At 34.4% G+C, this 19,461-nt stretch overlaps 1 protein-coding gene across 1 annotated transcript; it reads right to left on the bottom strand.

The window, feature by feature from the left end:
- Positions 1–1,693: 1,693 nt before the first annotated feature.
- Positions 1,694–19,361, bottom strand: LOC107587611 (matrilin-4-like). The gene is made up of 16 exons (XM_016275460.1): positions 19,229–19,361; positions 13,902–14,023; positions 12,287–12,850; positions 10,841–10,963; positions 10,631–10,753; positions 9,811–9,933; positions 9,413–9,535; positions 7,893–8,015; positions 6,666–6,788; positions 5,552–5,674; positions 5,153–5,275; positions 4,012–4,134; positions 3,362–3,775; positions 2,421–2,573; positions 1,927–2,150; positions 1,694–1,819 (listed from the first exon to the last, which is right to left on the bottom strand). The coding sequence occupies exons 2-16, from the start codon at positions 13,972–13,974 to the stop codon at positions 1,694–1,696; spliced, it is 2,661 nt and encodes an 886-aa protein (XP_016130946.1). The 5' UTR covers positions 13,975–14,023; positions 19,229–19,361.
- Positions 19,362–19,461: the final 100 nt, after the last annotated feature.

Here is a 19,461-nt window from a genome sequence, read left to right as displayed (position 1 = left end):
CTTGGTCACAGCTGACAGTGAAACACAGTTAAGGAAATATCCTTTAAAAATGATCAATCATCCACACTACTTTTCTCTAATTTTCTACTGTTTTAGGCATTAAATATATTCAAACTAGATTGCCATATATACAGTATATAGACTAGACATGCAAACCTCATTGCTACAAGTCTAGTGTGTTCTAGGTAGAGCAAATTACTGCAAATTGAGTCTCTATGATTGCATTTACTGATATTAAAATGATCACAAGTTACATATCAAAGTCTAATCATTAACTCTGAGTATGAGCGATAAAGTGCTGCAGGGATGACGTGTTTTTGTAGGCCAAAACTGAGAAATGATTTTGCATTTTAGCACTTCCAGTTCCATCGTCCTGGAGTCAGTGGGTTTTATTCTATGACATAAAATACATCAGAAATACCCCCTTGTGAATAAAATTTTTTTTAAGAGGTGGCTAAATGGGACTACAGAGGGTGTTGGGGACATCACATCAAACAGGCCCACACGGAAATTTAATATATGACTTACATATGGCAATATCACTCTTGATATAGGACAATATGTTACCTATAAGTTACATGTACATTCTCTGATGGGTTAAAGATATACGTTTATAACATATATATATATATATATATATATATATATATATATATATATATATATATATAAAAAGTCAAATTTGCATATGTATGTTCAATATCAATATCTATATGTACAATATCTATATATGAGTTTTTATGTTATTATATGTAGCAATCATGTCAACAATATATACTTATTTATGAAACTTTATTAAAACAACACATATACAAAATATCAGTGTTTATATGTTTATGCAATCCATTTTTAAAATGCATCTCTATCTTTGATATTTACTGATATATTGATTTTTATATTTACTTTGAAATTTATAATATCAAAATGTATTGATGGGTTTTATCATGTGCATGACATATATGTCCACAAATGTATTACAACATACACATAAACATACATATTTGTATGGGCTAGATATATATGTTAATATATGAAATTGTACCGATTTCTAATAAGTTTCATACTTATTTTTACAACATATGGCAATATAATCACGCTCTTGCAAACAATTCTAACTCAAACTTTCAGGGAACATTTTTGAATTAAGACTGAAAGAGTTGTTCGTTTATAGCCTATGTTTAATTCATAAAAGTTGTGTTCATTTATGGAGATGATCATGATGAACAAAACAAGAATCAAACTTTTGTTGGTCACAGAGCTTATTTTCTGCAATATTCCAAAAGCCAATGGAAAAATCCTTTTGGGTTTTTATCGAAGGAACCAGAGTAATGTGAATTTTTATGTTGGCCTACAAAAATACATCATCACTGCAGCACTGATTTACATATTTGCATGCAAAAAGTAAATGACAGTGGCCTTTTTGGCATCTCTGATGAGAAAATGATGAGAAGATGATTTGGGAATTAGCTTGTGAATTGCATCGCTTGAGCAAAAGAGCTGAAAGTGTCTGAGCAATGCACTCTAACCACTAAATCCAAGTGTAAATGACTCCTATCAGCAAGATCTGTACATAAACTACAATGAGAGCCAAGAAGCAACATCCTTCCTTTGTAATCTCATCAAATTCTAGTTAAATGAATCCAGTGGAGACATGCATCTGCATTTAGTTGTTCAGAAAAATCAGTTTCTGGCCTCAGACGTGGGACAAGGGCTCTTTTGAGCTTTGATGAATGATGCTGAGTGAGAGATCTGAAACAAAGAGCCATTGAAGCGTGTGGTCACAGAGGTTTATGTGAGAAGCCAAACCAGAGGGGCCAGTCTGGAACAGATCAGACCAACGGACACAATGTGGGCTCTTTCTGTACAGAGGGGCTTCTGTTAAACCCCTTAGCTTGTTGTAATAATGCGTTAATCTTCAGGTTATACCGGAGAAAGTTTGGAGTTGGATGAGCTACACTGCAATGTTGCATGGTGTAGTAAGTTGCATGTGCTGAAAAGAAAGCATATTGTTTCTAAAGGATCTGTACTGAATATATAAAGGATATGCTTCTGGTTCAGCTGGTCTAGGGTGGATATCGTAACCTGCTGGAACTCCACTAGACTTTCACAAGCGCAGGGGTCCTTGACCTCGATCTCTCCTTGACTCTCAGCTGAAAAATTATGCATTTAATGAGTGCGAATGAAATAAATAACCAATATTCATTAAAAATCATTTCCCTAAATTTGCATTTATGCATTTGGCAGAAATGCAAATTTGCAGGGAATGCTTTTTATAAGGAACCTGAGGTAAGCATTGCATGTGCATGTTTACCTCAGGCTCGAGATGGCGCTATTGAACAAAATGGTGTGCGGTTGTGTCTGCCATCTAATAAAGATGATTCATGTACAGTATGTAAGTGTTCTCAGTCTTTCAAACACACCTGCACAGACATTGAGTTTGAGGTTCTCGGCGATCTGGCTGATGGCAGTGAAGTCGGCGGTGTAGAAGAAGTGTTTTTCCATGGGCTCAGAGGCAATCTCTCTCAGCTCATCCTCCACGGCTTTACCCACACCAACAGCGTACATGGTGATACCTGGAACAAGACACACATCAAAAGTTGCACTTTTCATGAAATGAGTAGAATTTCTTTTTCTTTTTCAGTAAAAAGCTAAGTGAGAAATGCTTAACTATATTAATTTTATATGAGGTTTGCGATTTGGAATATCTGACATAAAAAAAAAAACGCACACACACACATTTTATCTAATTTTGTTTAATCTTTTCTAGCAATAAATCAGTAAAATTATATATATAAAAGAATATTACTTTTTAAAAATGTAAATACATTTTTATATTTCTATAAAATATATATTTACAATAAAAACTCAATGTTAGAAATATTTTTATTTGAAAAACTATTATTTTTATTATACAGGTAGTCTTATGCTAGTTCGAGTACAAATGGAGAATTTTAAAATTTTGTTTATATGTATTACAGACTAATATGCTCCAAATTGTCCATTATAAAATGAATAGATCTTTAATACGTATAAACACATTTTTTAAAATCTGATATTACTTAAAATCTACTATGAATCTAATATGATTACATTAAAAACTTTATCTCATTTCTTTCAAACTTTTATAGCAATAATATTTAAAAATAAATAAAATATTTACAATCAAACTAAAAGTTGAAAAGCTAGACTAGTCTAAATTTAGATTTGTTTTTAATTTTGATAAATTAAAGAAAAATATTATTCATTTCTAAAATTATTATTTTTATTACAAAGCAATTTTCTATGTATTTATTACTAAAGCTTGAAGTTTATGTTGTCTGTGACTGTAACACTTTTATTTTTGGCCCCTAAATAACAATACCTGCTTCCTTGGCCTTCTTGGCCCACTCTTGAATATCATCCTGTGATCGTCCATCAGTAAAGACAAGGCCGACCCGTGGGATGTTCTTCTCAGCAGGACGGGCTCCATCAGCCTCAGAGAAGCTGTTCTCCACCATGTGTTTGAGAGCCAAGCCTGTCATGGTCCCCTTCTCCATGTACTCCACATTCATCACAGCCTTTTTGATCTCTTCTTTTGTCTGATACATGCTGAGTGGAAACTCTGTCCGCACTCGGCTTGAGTACTGGACGAGACCCACGCGTGTTCCTTTAGGGGAGACATCCAGCTGATCCACCACCTGGTTAACAAACTGCTTGACAAGCTCGAAATTCTGCGGCCGCACACTCTTGGAACCATCGATGAGGAGGACCAAGTCGATGTTGGAGGATCGACAGGCTTGGAGAGGGCAAGAGAAATGAACAACCATGCATTTCAAAACATTTTGTTCCATTAGCAGAGAAGGTGGGGCATATTTTGTATTTTCAAAGGTGTCTAATTTTGTGCCACAAAATTTTGTGTCAAACTATACTTTGTAGCTTTAGGAATTCAGCATTAGGAATTTCCCCGTTTCAAATAAAGTTTAGGATAATCTCAGCTGTAATAAGGGTCTTCTGAATGAAAGCGTGCATTACTTCCGCAGGTCTTGCCGTCGTCCTGTAGCACATGGCCCTCAGGACATATACAGTGGTATGATCCCGGAGTGCTCACACACTGGTATTCACAACCATGTTCGACTGTGTTACACAAGTTATCCGCTGCAGAAGACATAAAAATAAAGAGCATAAACAATTAAAAAAACATGAAACGGATTCATGAGATGAGTGAGAAAAGGAACATAATTTACGATTGTGGTCAGTAACGAAAATGTATTATTTTCTTCAGCTAGGATGCATTAAATTGATCAACTGTGACAGTAAAGACATTTATATTTCCACAAAAAATATTAAGCAGCACAACTGTTTTCAACTTAATATTATTATGCACAAAATCAGCATATCTGAATGATTTACATTTTCCAGACACTGTAATAGTGTTTATCAGATTTATGCACAATTTCAAGAAATGTGCTTGACACCAATTTGCTGTAAATACTTGCAAGAAAAACTGTATAAATGTGAATAAAACGTAATTTCTGCTATACATTTCATTGGTAGCTGAAAGCGGAAATCTGGTGAAGGAATGACTTGGCTCTTTAAAGCAAATGTCCAGAGCCTTTAGGTAAACTTAACAAAAGATAAACGACACACTTGATATTTTTGGCCTTTCCAGCTGTTCAAGGCCAAGGTCTGGGAAGGCCATCAGGCTTAAAGAGGGGGCGCTCACTTCCGAGCCAGCTGATTTTGGACAGTTTTAAAGAGTTTAGGCCAAGATAACCATACAGTGTTAAGCAATTCGAGCACAGTTTGGGAACTGAATATCTTTATGGGGTGGATTAATCGGATAATCAACTTGGAAGATCAATAAATCATACTGTATCTTATCACAAATGTTGTGAAAGCCAAAAAACCTGAATGATCATTTGAAAAGTAAATGTTTTGCTCTTGAAAATCACTCAATAAAACCATGTCAATATGCACTAAGCTAAATCTACCACTGCTTTTTAAACTATTATTTTTTGCAATTGTTTGTGAAAACCTACTAATTGTTATCTTTGCACCTTCAACTAAGAAAAGAGGCAATATTTTAATATATAAAACACTTTAATCCACTCTAATACAGTCATTATAGCAGAACAGGAAGACTTTTAGCACCTGTCAGGAGCTTCATACATACACTGGCAGGTTTTTCCATCCTCCTGAAGAGTGTATCCCTCATTGCAGCGACAGTAGAAGCCATTGAGCACACTAACGCAGTGATGATCACAACTGTGATTCCCAAATGAACAGTAATCAATCACTAAGAGACAAAAACAAAGGCAATAGTGTTTTAGTATAAGCTAACAGGGCAAAACATCCTATAGAATTGTGACCCAAACACACATGCAAGATCAACCAAAAAAATTATCATAAAACTTATAAAAGAGCATGACGTAACTGTCCATTTTAGGAAAATTACAACTATAAAAAACAACATCATGAGAGCTGAACAATTGAACTGCTTCCAAGTCAATATGTGTCAATTGTGTATATGGATCTGGAACAGTATGTGTGTTGATCAGTTACTCTCACTAACTTGTGCAGGTCTTCTTGTTGTCATTGAGAGTGTATCCGTCCTTACAACGGCAGTAAAAGCCTTTCAGGACACTCACACACTCATGCTCACAGCTATCATTCCCAAATGAGCAGTAATCAATCACTGGAACAGGAAGAGAATAGCAGGAAACAGACTTTAGAAAAGCAGAAAACAGTGTAAGCAATTCACAAGTTGCATCTCAAAGTTACTTAAGTTCCGTATGCTGTCGTCGAACACTTAGGAAGTAGAATGTTAACGGTTAAACCAGCTGGTCCAAAAGGGATAGAGTGTAGAGTTCATAATAAAACAGACGTATTTATTTTGTGATGTTAATTTTATGTTTTGTCCCTGCTGTGAGTGCTTGTTTGATGCTGGATACCGTTCACCAGCAAAACCTGTGGAAGCCAATTGCCACCTCACAAAATAAAAAAAGAGTTGCGACTTGAGTCTTCCAGTTTTGATCTTATTTAATTCAAATTTATACTTTTATTCAAAACTCTGGAGTTGGTAAGATTTTGTCAGTTTTTGAAAGAAGTCACTCATGCTCACCAAGGCGGCATTTATTTGATCAAAAATATAGTAAAAACTGTAATTTAGTGGAATATTGTTACACTTTAAATTATTATTTTTTTCTCGATTTGAATACATTTAAAATGTAAATTATTTCTGTGTTCAAAGCTGAATTTTCAGCATCATTACTCCAGTCTTCAGTGTCACATGATCCTTCAGAAATCATTCTAATATGCTGATTTGCTGCTCAAGAATAATTTCTGATTATTAGCAACATTGAAACAGTTGTGCTGCTTCATATTTTTGTGGAAACTGATATATTTTTAAGATTCTTTGCTGAATAGAAAGTTAAAAGGAAATCGAAATCTTTTGTAGATGTCTTTACTATCACTTTAAATCAATTCAATGCATCCTTGCTGAATAAAAGTATTGTCTTTCAAAAAATATATTCTTTTGAACGGTAGTATATACCTTACCTTATCAATTTTATTTTTTACTCTGAAGCGGAAATGGGCTTCCATAAAAACTAACAAAAGAAAGTAACAAAAGAATGTTGTGCATAACAGTACATGAGTGTGGAGTTTGATATGTCGCCCTCACTAACTTGTGCAGGTCTTCAGGTCATCATTGAGTGAGTATCCTTCATTACAGCGGCAGTTAAAGCCTTTGAGCACACTCACACACTCGTGCTCGCAGCTATCATTCCCAAATGAGCAGTAGTCGATCACTGGAACAGGCAGAAAGAAGCAGAGAAGCTCAAAATCTGGAGTAAGACGAGCAGCCAAAGTAGTTGGCAAAGAGCAAAATGTTTTGTGAGAGGAAGAAGCATAGAAAGGAAACTTGTAAAAATGCTATTACATTTATTTTTCTACTGAGATGTGGTTGTTTCATGGATTTGGAGTAAAGCATGGACTTACTGGATTCATAAAGGATATTAAATATTTTGGTTTTGTACTCAAGTATCAAATTAGGGTTATGGATATTCTGTGAGCATGTGTATTTATGTACGTTGAGTTTAAACGTGGCCTTCACTAACTTGTACAGGTCTTCATGTCATCATTGAGTGAGTATCTATCATTACAAACGCATTGAAAGCCTTTCAGGACACTCACACACTGGTGCTCGCAGCTATCATTCCCAAAAGAGCAGTGATCAATCACTAAATATGGATTAGATGGATTTAAAGTACATGACCAAACAGGATAAACGTTTTTTCTTTTATATTAATGTTATAATTCAGGTATTTTCTCAGTTCTTTATCATGAATATGGCAGAGAACTTCTCTTGGGCCATCACAAATAACACATCTCTTATTGCCCTGTTGAAAAAAACAGCATATGCTGGTTAGGAATGTTTTGACGCTGGGATGCTGGTTTAAAATGGTCCTTTGCTGGTTTATGCTGGTCTTTTGCTGGTTTATGCTGGTCCTTTGCTGGTTTATGCTGGCCCTTTTGCTGGTTTATGCTGGTCATGTGCTGGCAAAGGACCAGCATAAACCAGCAAAGGACCAGCTTAAACCAGCAAAGGACCATTTTAAACCAGCAAAGGACCAACATAAACCAGCAAAGGACCAGCTTAAACCAGCATCCCAGCGTCAAAACATACCTAACCAGCATATGCTGGTTTTTTCAACAGGCATGGGGCCATTTGGACCAAGTCTGTTGGAGTTTTAATTCAGAAAATCCTTGAATATTGGAAACACTCCACCATTTAGAAACGTGATTACAAGTTAAGCAATGGATGGCCCAAATATTGATGCTAAACAACTGAGGAAAAAAAGTATGGAAATGACATAAGTGAAAGCATAAATCGATTGTGAGCCTTCACTAACTTGTACAGGTCTTCTTGTCATCGTTGAGTGAGTATCCATTAGTACAGCGGCAGTTAAAGCCATTGAGGACACTCACACACTCGTGCTCGCAGCTATCATTCCCAAATGAGCAGTAGTCGATCACTGGAACAGGCAAGGAACAGTGAGAAAAGCAGGAAGAGCAAAACCACATCAAACTAAAATACAAGCTGTTTATCTTGTTTCAGAACAGTTAAGCTGCTAAAACTATATGCATGTATCTAGCAGTGCTTGGCTAGCTTAAATCAGCAACGCTAACTTAACTACATTCAGCAGCATGACAGTAGCTTAACTACCTTCAAAACAGTGTATTTTTCCAGTAACAAGCTAGTTGTGCTAACAAATAGCAGTGTAGCAGGAAAAATGCTAAATCACAGTTTTGTGCCAGATACCTCCTAATAGCGGAGTTAGCTACTTTTTGCAAGTAGCTTGTAGCATATTTAACAAATAGTAGCTTGTACAGTACTTGTATTAATTTACTGCAGCTTGCTGCTAGTCACAAAAACCATGCTATTTGTGCTAAATCACAGATTTTAAGGTATTACTTACAAATGGTTTTGTGCCAGATAACTACTTTTGTTAGCCTTAACTGAGCTAGCTTGTGCAGTGCTTTTATTAATTTGAAATGTAGCTTGCTAAGCTACAGTTATAAGTAAAATGCTACTTTTGCTAACAAAAGTACAGCATGGTAAAAATGCTAAATCACAATTTTTTAAGATGCTACATTGCTTACAAATGTTTTTGGGTTACACTTTATTTCGATAGTCCACTTTAGACATTCTATACCTATACATTACCTATAAGTAAATTTGTAACTACATGTCAACTACATGTCAACTAATTCTCATTAATTTGCAACTACATATCTACTAACTCTCAGAGTAGACTTAGGGTAGGTTTAGGATTAGAAGAAAAAGTTGACAAAGAAAGTGTTAGAAGATATTAAGCAGACAGACTGCTAATACTCTACTAACTGCTAGTTGACATGTAGTTGCAAAGTTACTTACTGTTAATAGAATGTCTAAAGTGGACTATCGAAATAAAGTGTTACCTGTTTTTGTGCTAGTTAACTACTAATAATATCCTTAACAGATACTTTTTGCTTGCAGCTTTAAAGTAGCTTCCCCATACTACTTATAAACCAAAAACGCTCAACTATTTGGCTATGTTTTTACTATTTACTATAAAAACTGTACAGAACTAGAAGCTCAAACACTAAAACACTCTATTTTGTTCAGTGGCTTGATAGATAAACCAGCTAGTCACAGGAGGAAACGGATAGATAAGTAGTGCTAGTGTGCTTTATAGCAGCATATGCGGCCAAGCGGATGCTGTGATGACATTGAAAACTTTCTCTTTGCATTAGAAACTGTTCCATGTGTTTGAAAAATGTTAGTTAGGAGAATGTCTGAGTCTGGCATTTAATTATAGTCTTGTAGTGTTTTGGGTATTCGTGAGTCCTCCGTATGTGAATTATGTGTGTATCCGTGGCCCTCACTAACTTGTGCATGTTGTTTCATCCTCATTGAGTGTGTATCCTTCACGGCAGTGGCAATAAAAGCTCTGAAGCACGCTCACACACTCGTGCTCACAGCTATCATTTCCAAATGAACAGTAGTCGATCACTGAAACAGGCAGACAGAAGCATGAGACTTTGGTGATGGTAAAACACAAGCAAAATTCATCGCTGCCTTTTAAAGTTTGCATTTGGCGATACTATAGCATACAGCTACTATGCAAACATCCAAGAAATGTTGGTTCATTATTTTCTGCTTGTTTTACATCACCTCCTCTGTATTAATGTTATATACTGAATGGAATACTATTGCAATACTACACAGCATATACTTTTTTATATTTTAAAAAGCATTGCAAGTTGCAGGGAATTGCTCTCACTAACTTGTGCAGGTTTTCAGGTCATCGTTGAGTGAGTATCCTTCGTTACAGCGACAATTAAAGCCATTGAGCACACTCACACACTGATGCTCGCAGCTATCATTCCCAAATGAGCAGTAGTCAATCACTGGAACAGGCAGAGAACGGTGAGAAAAGATTTTGGGTGAGTAATCAGGTGTTAAAGACCCCATGAAATCTGGATTGGATTTTCTGGATTTTAGTCCATGTCTACTCATTTTAAAGCCAAATAGGCTAGTGTACTTCCTTCTTCAATCAGTGTTTTTATAGTTATCTGACTGAAGAGTAAAAATTAAAGCTAAAACAAAATATTAATAAATACTGTAATAGTATTTAAATAACAATAAAATAAAGATGGCTTCAATGGAAAAATATGTTAGGAGAGGAAAAATGCTCATCAAGTAATTTCATTGGATCTTTAAGTTTGCATTACACAAGTAAGCATACTATGTGCTGAGGCACAATATACTGTGCTGTACAATGGCAGAGCAGGTGTATATTTAGTATACAGTATGTTCCTTTGGCTATGTTCAGAATGGAATACTAGTGTATACACTGCTGCATACTGCATATACTGTATACTGTAATTTTGGCAAACACAGTTTAGATATTTCATGCATACAGAATATTTGCATACTGTGTTCAGTATACATAATGCATACTGCTAAAATAGTATGAATAGTAGTACACTATTCCGAACATAACCTTTGTCTGTATACTCTATGAAACATATAAGTTCATGTCAATTTTACAATTTACACTTCACTCAAATTGTTATGCAGATATCACTATTGTGTGTCACTAACTTTTGCAGGTTCTCTTGTCATCGTTGAGTTTGTATCCTGTGTTACAGTCGCACGTGAACGACCCGGGTGAAGCGATACAGATCTGCTCACAATCATGCTTCCCTTCAGCACAAAGATCAATGGCTGCAAAGCAAACACACACCTGTTGAGCACCGCTGGAATGATAATTGTGACATATTTCTATGATGTGTCATTTGTAAGGCTACACACGTGTGCAGGTCTTGCCGTCCTCGTTGAGCGTGTATCCAGGCAGACAGAGACAGTGGTAGGAGCCAGGTGAGCTCTCACAGATGTGCTCACAGCCGTGATCTGATTCCAGACACAAGTCCATCCCTGCAAATCCAACGCATATATGAGTACCGAGAAAGCAAGAAAAGCTAAATCACAGTGTCCATTGGCTGTAAAAGAAACAGTATTCATGTGCTTACAGTCAACATAAGGTTTCAGCAAGAAAAAAAATGAAAAGTGGGACTGATATAAAGCTCAAATGACAATGTGAACCAATGAGAGCATCTCAAACAGTGTTTACAGTTTTTATTTAGTTTTGACTTTTGACAAAATGTCTTTTAAATGAGTCAAAATCTTTATTTTTATTCCATTTTACTCTCAAATTTTTTTGACAAAATAAAGAATAAAAATGTAGACTATGATTAATTAGCTATATTTATGATTAAATGATTGTAAAATATTTTAGAAAGAATGGAATGCTTAATTTTTTTATTTTGTATTATTATTTATGATTATTTTATATATTTAATTGCATTATAAATGTATACAGGATTGTACTTTTTTTTAAAGAACTTAATACTTTTATTCAGCAAGAATGCATTAAATTGATCAAATTTTTTATAAATACTGTAGTAGTATTTAAATAACAATAAAATAAAGATGGTTTCAATGGAAAAATATGTTATGTATAATTGTAAAATATTTGAGAAATAATGGAATGCTTTTATTATTATTATTATTATTTATGATTATTTTATATATTTAATTACATTATAAATGTATACAGGATTGTTCAAAAGTTCCTTTTAAGAACTTAATACTTTTATTCAGCAAGAATGCATTAAATTGATCATTAAATTAATCAAAGGTGATGGTAAAGGCATTTATAAAGACACAAAAGATTTCTATTTCAAATAAATGCTGTTCTTTTGAACTTTCCATTCATCATAGATTATTATTTTATAAAAAAATGTATCACGGTTTCCAAAAAATTATATTAAGCAGCACAACTTTATGATAATAAACAGAAATGTTTCTTTTTATTCTTTTTATCAAATTTTTTATTCACTTAATCAGCATTAGAATGATTTCTGAAGGATCATGTGACACTGAAGACTGGAGTACACTAATATTGTGAAATACTATTACAATGCACTGCAGCTTGTTTGCACGCAGAGGAATGCACACGCATGAGGGTGAGTAATTAATGACAGAATTTTTTTGGGGGGTGAACCCCTCTAACAGACCCTAAACTTTTTGAATGGTAGATTACATCCTTTGTTTTTCTAAGAAAAAAATTGCACCTTTGAGTTGAGGTTTGAGGTTCAAACCTTTTAGAAAATAATCCAAAAAAGTTGAAAAGTTCAACTTTTATGTCTAGATCCTTTCACTACTGTGGAGCATATATCAAATAGGGGAACACTTTACCACAAAGCTTGTCTTGAAACTGAAGCCCAAACTGGTGAATGAGGTCAAAACTCTCCACCAGGAACACGTGATCCTCAAATGGTGGAGACGCCATAGCTCGCAGTGAGGTCATATCAGCCCTGGCGACACCAATGGCATAGATCTCAATCCCAGACTCCCTTGCAGCTGCCGCCACTTCAGCCACGCGGTCCTGAGGGCGACCGTCTGTCACGATAACAGCTACGTGGGGAACGTTGGGACGGGCGCCTTCTTCTGCAGAGAAGGCTACATTCATAGCATAGCGGATGGCCAGGCCGGTCATAGTGCCCTGTGCCAATGGAATGATCTCGTTGATGGCTTTGACCATCTGCGTAGTCTTACTGAAGGCTTTGAGAGAGAACACATTCTGGACTTGACTGGAGTATTGGACCACTCCAACTCTTGTAGCTTCCAGACCAATGTCCAGCTCATGGATGATGTCTATCATGAACTTGCGCATTGTCTCAAACTCATGGGGACGAACGCTGCGGGAGCCATCAATGATGAACACAAGGTCGACTGGGCCAGATTTACACTTCGGTTCAGCTGTAAAAAAATGGAAAAACATACAATGACAATACCGATTCAGTCTAAAGCTACAAGTAAATAAGAACACTAGGTTCTTTACTGGCATTGATGGTTCCATAAAGAACCTTTAACATCCATGGAAACTTGCACAAAAGTTTCTTTATAGTGGAAAAAGGTTCTGCAGATTATTTAAAATGTTGTTCAAAACGAACTTCTTTTAAGAACTGTTTAATGAAAAGTCCTTTGAGAACCAAATAATGGTTCTTACACTATCATAAATGAAGGTTCTTTACAGGCATAGATGGTTCTTTGGAGAACCTTTAACATCCATGAAACTTTTCAGTCGCACAAAGGTTCTTTATATTATTAAAATGTTCTTCACACTAAGAAAAATAACTTTTCACTGAAAGGTTCTTTGGAAACCAAAAATTTTTCTTCTATGGCATTTCTGCAAAAACAACTCCTGGAACCTTTATTTTTTATAAGTGTACAGTGTTTTCCAAAATAAGTGCCATGTTTCATTGATATTTGAAAGTGTTGAAAACCTCACAACAGACATGGAAGCTAAAATTTTAAAACAGACCACTCAAATCTTAATGAAGAGGACAATTTGGCATATTTCAATGCAATCGTTGGTATTACCAAACCAAAAATGGTACAGATCTGTTCTAACAGTGTTACAGATGCAAATAAAATGCATCTGAAAACCATTCACAAAACCATTGAAACTCAAGAGACATTTAGAAACCTAACACTCAAAATGTGAAGTCAATTTTCTTTTTCAGCCCCATCTCATATGAATAATTTTGCATATTGGGCCTATGTAGTTCATGCTTATATAACATTTTGGTTTAGATTTGCATGTATAATCTGAATCCTGAAGCAGTTGAGAACTACAGATCTAGTAGTTGATAAAAAAAACAAATCTTCGGTGGTCGCCTGGTTTGCCAATAACAACACAATTGTGCCACCACTAAATGCTTAGTGTAATCGACAGACTCTGAAGTAGAGTCTACTTCCCTTACTGCCAAGATTGATTTATTAGTGTTATGACGGCGGTTTAACCAACCTGATTTAGGCCTTGCTTCCGTCGCAGCCATTATGGCTATTAGCACACCAATGTACACCAACGCACGTGTCATGTTTCGTCGACAAAGGACAATCTTGCCGCAAAAATCCCAATGGCTGTAGCTGGAGAAGAGAAAGAAAGAGAAAAATTGCAGGTCAAGGGAAATCTGTGATTTAAAGGCAGCCATACATTCCAGTCTGAGCTCGCAATAAAATGGCGACACCAAACAGATGGTCCACAGCAGCAGCTCTAAACAGGCCATTAACATGGAAGAGTTCATAGACTTTTGGGCCGATCACATCACCAGAGGCACCGAGTTCAAATGCTGTGTGAAGTAATTGCTGGAAAATAACAGCGTCTGGGACATTGGCATTGTAAACGGCGTGCTGTCTGTCACTTTGACTTTCACAAGAGGATTTGCTTCTCCAAAGGCCTGATAAGGTTATCACTATCAGAGGGCTACAGGATGGAGGAGTGTGTCATGGTTTGGCATGAATTTTTAATGTCTTTGAACTCAGCAGATAAACAGCCAGACAGATTAGTGCTGTGCTGCTTTTCTATCTGCTATTCAATTATTTCAGCTGTATACACGTTGCAGTTGAAGCTGATATGCTTACAGGCATAATTAATTCAAAATTCTGTCATCATTTACCTACGCTCATGTCATTTCACGCCGCAAAAGGTACAATAAAAGTTGTCTATATGACATATCCACTATATTGCAAATATATTTGCAACTTCTGAGGTGAAATGTAAGCTTAACACAAGGATAGACCCCAATTTAACCCATTAAACTGGGAATGCATTAAACTGATCAAAAGTGGCAGTAAGGACATTTATGTTATAAAAGATTTCTATTTCAAATAATTCACAGTTTCTATAACATATAAAGCAACACAACTGTTTTAAACATTGACAATAATAAGAAATGTTTCTTGAGCAGCAAATCAGCATATTAGAATGATTTCTGAAGGATCATGTGACACTGAAGACTTGAGTAATTAAATAAATACATTACAATTTAAAATATATTAAAATAGAAAATAGTTATTTAAATTGTAATTATATTTCTCAATTTTACTGTTTTTACTGTAAGTTTCATCAAATAAATGTAGCATTGGAACATAAAAAAATCTTACCAACCCCAAACTTTTTCAACCATAATATACGTTACACTTTTGATGTGAACACTCTCAATTGTTAACGTGTTTGCCAAAAAATGTGCACTAATACATATTCAGACTTGCCTCATTGTGAACGCAACCAAAGGAGGTCAGCATCACTGACATATAATTAAATATATACAGAAACACAAGAGATGTAAAATGCAATAATTTTGGTCTGTTTTTCTATAGTATGGCTTCAAAAGACTTGGAATATAGTATTAAATCCTCTATTTTATGGTGCTTTTTTGTCATTTTTGGTCGATCTGGAAGATAAAAATCAAACAGATTTGAAACATAACATGGGTAAGCAAATAACGACAGAATGTTCATTTCAGGGTGAATTAACCTCTTTCAAATTCAAAAATGAAAAAGATGTCACACATGCATCCCTACACTAAAAATAATTCCGTATAATTTACGGTAAAAAACCGGCAGCTGTGGTTGCCGGAATTTTACCATAAAAAATACAGTAGCGTTTTAGGTTTTACGGTTTTAACTTAAATTTACAGTTAAATACCGTAATTTCATTAACTGAAAAAACTAAGAAGAAACATAGTTATTTCAACAAAAAAACATCAAATTTGAAATGTAACGCAGGGAATTCTGGGAATGTCAATTTACGGTTATTCACTGTAAATTATATATTCTTTTTCACTTCGAAAAACGGTAAACTACCGTAAAATTTATGTCCAATGCATGCAATGTCCAATACAGTTTTTCACTGTATATAGTAGGGGAATTTACCGTTAACCATTTAACAGGATTTTATAGTAGCATTTTTACAGTCTTTTACCATTAAATTCACGGTCATTTTTTACAGTGTATGTACTACTCTACTTCTCTCAGCATGAGATTTGAAGTGACCTCTATGACCAGTGCTGGTTTGTGGTTTCTCTAAGCCATGACCGTCGGTTTCAGTGGCATCCAGGTTAACGGCAGACTTCAGTCCCTTGTGTGCTAATATAATGAAGCCCTCTGTGCTATATGTGTACATTAGGCTTTGAGTGAGTGCGCACGAGCTGCCGAGGCCCTTAACTCAGCTTTGATTATTTCCACACTGAATGGTCACACTCATCGTATAAGCAGATTCATAAAATTTAAGAGGTCCTTTAATGTTTACAGAGAATAGAGCATCTTTATTGGCTTATGGATGGCAGCCAATGTCATATTTAACAACATTATATTATGGACTACGTCTAGCAGACATATAAAGAGGAGCTGTTATTCCAGTCCATTTGCATGTACTGATATTTTACTGATAAATCATTTCCATTTAACTGGCTTTGAAGAGCATGCAGTCCCTTGTAAAGGGGGTTTGCTGATTTAATGAACACATACACCCCATTTTTTACAATTTCAGGCCCTGCATCTGGAAAAGATGCAAATTCACTACCGACTTGTGTAAAATCACTTATCCTCTTCAGCCATGATTCCTGTTTGCTTGTTATTCATGGTCATAACTTAAAAGCCAGATAGGTTTGGTGTCCATGTTTTACCCACAAATTAAGCAACATTTGTACTAAATGTCCCCCGCATTCATTTCTATTTGGACTTTACGCTTCATTCTGTGTTCACTTGTATCAGTTACTGCTTGCCACGTGAAGGGAGGCGTGAGAATTCAGCACCTGAGTACAGGTGACTATCTATGAAAACAAACACAAATATAGATTTACAAATACTCCTAGGCTGATAACACAGTTATTGGAAATGGAGATGGAGACGTCTTCTTACAACAGAGCTCTGACAGTTACACTATTGCAAAAGGACAGAATAAAATAAAACCAGTTGGCATGAATAACAGTGGAGTGTCTGGCGCTATAGAAGAGTTTAGGAAGTTTTCAAAGTGGCTGATGTATACCTGAACACCATGCAGGACCAAAGGAAAGGAGATAGAGAAACAGGTCAGTACAAGAAATATGGTAACAATGGTGGCCATTGTTTTAAGCAAATTAAATAAATGAATTTTTTATTTATATTATATAATATTTATAAAATAATGTTTTTTATTTAGTAAAAATGAATAAAACTAATAAAAGATAAGCATGCTAACAATGATGTGTTTTTTGTAAACAAAATAAATTAAATGTATTTTTATGTTATATAATATGAATTCATATTTATTACATAATATTTTATTCATTAATTAAAAATGAATACAAATAATAAAAGGTAATCATGTTGACAATGGTAAGCATTATTTTAAACAAACATAACTTTTTATTTATATTATATAATATGAATTATATATTTATTGAGATTGAGTGAAAAATAAATAAAGGAGAACCATGCAAACAATGGTAGACATTATTTAAAAAATAAATAAATAATATTTTGCATTAGAAAGTCTATTTAATGATCTTTGTGCAATGTGCCATCACTCTCCTGACCGTTTTAGTTCATCATTAAAATAAATAAAATATTAATTTTTTTAGACCTTGAAATATTTATTATATAATATTTGTATAAAAATAAATACAATTAATAAAAGAGAACGATGTTCTCCAAAAAAAAATCTTATTTTGAATAAAAAAGCTGTTTTAGGATCTTTAAAATTAGTAATATTCCAACATTTACCTGACAATTAAGCAGTTAAAATATAAAATAAGTCAAATAAAAGAATATGTATATGTAATTTATATGATATAATATTTATTATATAGTATTTGTAGATATTTATTAAAAATAAATAAGAAAAATCTCAAATTCTCATTAGTTTAAAGCATTAAAATAAATATCTGATTCCCAGCATAAATCTTTTATCAGCATAATTTAAAGGCATTACAATAAAAACTACCATTACAATTTAAAGAACATAGAATTAATTAGCATGAAATGCAAAGAGCTAATAAAATAGTACTAAATAAGCTTTCTCGTATTCTTTAAGCAAAGTAGATTTTTATTTTTGGCTTTGGGGTAAAATATGATCTTGTTCATCACAGGTTTCATCAATCTCTGAGCATTAAAAATTAGGAGAAAAAAATGGATGGGAAAATGTAAAATTAGATACAAATAATGTGTTTTTTGAACATTAAAGCATGTCAACATATTCTGTTACACCAAATACACAAAGTAATTATCTTTAAAAAAAGGATCATATGACCCCTTTAATAGAATGCTAAAAAGTAAAAAAAATATTGTTTTTATACAAGAATTGCTTTTATAGCAAAGAATAGTTTTCAAACATTAGTAACTATGCTGCATTGTCCAGTGATATTGTGGTTGCTGCATGTTTTGCTTTCTGATAAAAAAATTAATTAATAAAAAAAGAAAAAAAATTGCAGCTGACAGCTTGTGCCTCATTCACTATACTTAAAAAGGAAAGCCAATTTGGGAGTACTGCATTATGGGTGACAGTTTTACACAGTGTGCTTTGGTTGTATGCTACATACTATGATATTTTAAGGATACAGAAAAATGACATACTGTGCACGATACATAGCGCAGAAATAGTATGTCAATATGCCATTTTAAACAAATGCACTTTTCGCGGGTATAAAAAGACCACGTGATGTGCTCACAACATTATTTTGAAAGCCCCATAGGCTAACATTTAAAAATAGCATACATATACATATTAAATATTAGCCTAATAAAAAAGTATTTTAATTAAATCTCGTGCCAGACATTTATATCCAAATTTATGTCATCATACTCATAATTTGCCTATATAAAAACAATTAACTGATTATTTGAGAGACCATGCATTTTCTATTGCATTTTATAACGAAAAAAAACATTGTATTATAAATATTTTTTTAAATATAGTTTGAATAACATGTATATTATTTAATGTGCAGTATTTTTATGAAAAGTACGGGTTTTTTTTTTTTGAGGGAGCCTGAAAACATCGTTTAAAAATAGCACGAACATGCTTAACTAAGCACATTTACCATATTTCTCACATTCAGTATGTTTAACCATCTCACATTAGCTGCTATTTAAAACATTTTGTGTCATTTTATTTATTTTTATTTTTTTTTTTAGAAGGTCACCGTCCAGGTCGTCAAACAAAGTTTCATTTTTGTCCCATTTCCAACTCAATAAAACAATTAAATCGCAAGCAACGATGATTTTTTTCTCTCTCTTAATTTTCCAGGCTTGGCCATTGTGGACTCGACAGAAGTGTCTCACCTGCACACATCAGACGCGTGCTTCACTCACCTCAGGTAATGACACAGGTAGAATCTCTCCAGTAGAAGTGCGCGACGGTATCCAAAAATACGACAAAATGACGCGGCAGTGGTTAAGTAAGCCTTAAAAGATTCAAACAGTTCCTTAAGGTGAGTAGTAACCTCTCCAGACGATTATTCAAGCATAGAGTGAACAGTCAAGACATTGGCCAGGTATTAAATCTACAGAGCACGTTTAAAATGTAGATCCCACCCACGTCTGAA

Source organism: Sinocyclocheilus grahami, unplaced genomic scaffold (genome assembly GCF_001515645.1).
Source record: "Sinocyclocheilus grahami isolate Dianchi unplaced genomic scaffold, SAMN03320097.WGS_v1.1 scaffold94.1, whole genome shotgun sequence".
Lineage (NCBI taxonomy): Eukaryota > Metazoa > Chordata > Actinopteri > Cypriniformes > Cyprinidae > Sinocyclocheilus > Sinocyclocheilus grahami.
Note: the sequence above shows the minus strand (reverse complement) of the source record. Positions and strands in the feature narration are given on the sequence as shown.

Coding starts and splice junctions, on each gene's coding strand:
- LOC107587611 (XM_016275460.1), bottom strand. CDS start 13,974: ATGACACGTGCGTTGGTGTACATTGGTGTGCTAATAGCCATAATGGCT. Junction 10,964..12,286: donor GTTTCAAGACAAGCTTTGTG/GTAAAGTGTTCC, acceptor TTGGATTTGCAG/GGATGGACTTGTGTCTGGAA. Junction 6,789..7,892: donor TGACAAGAAGACCTGTACAA/GTTAGTGAAGGC, acceptor TGCCTGTTCCAG/TGATCGACTACTGCTCATTT.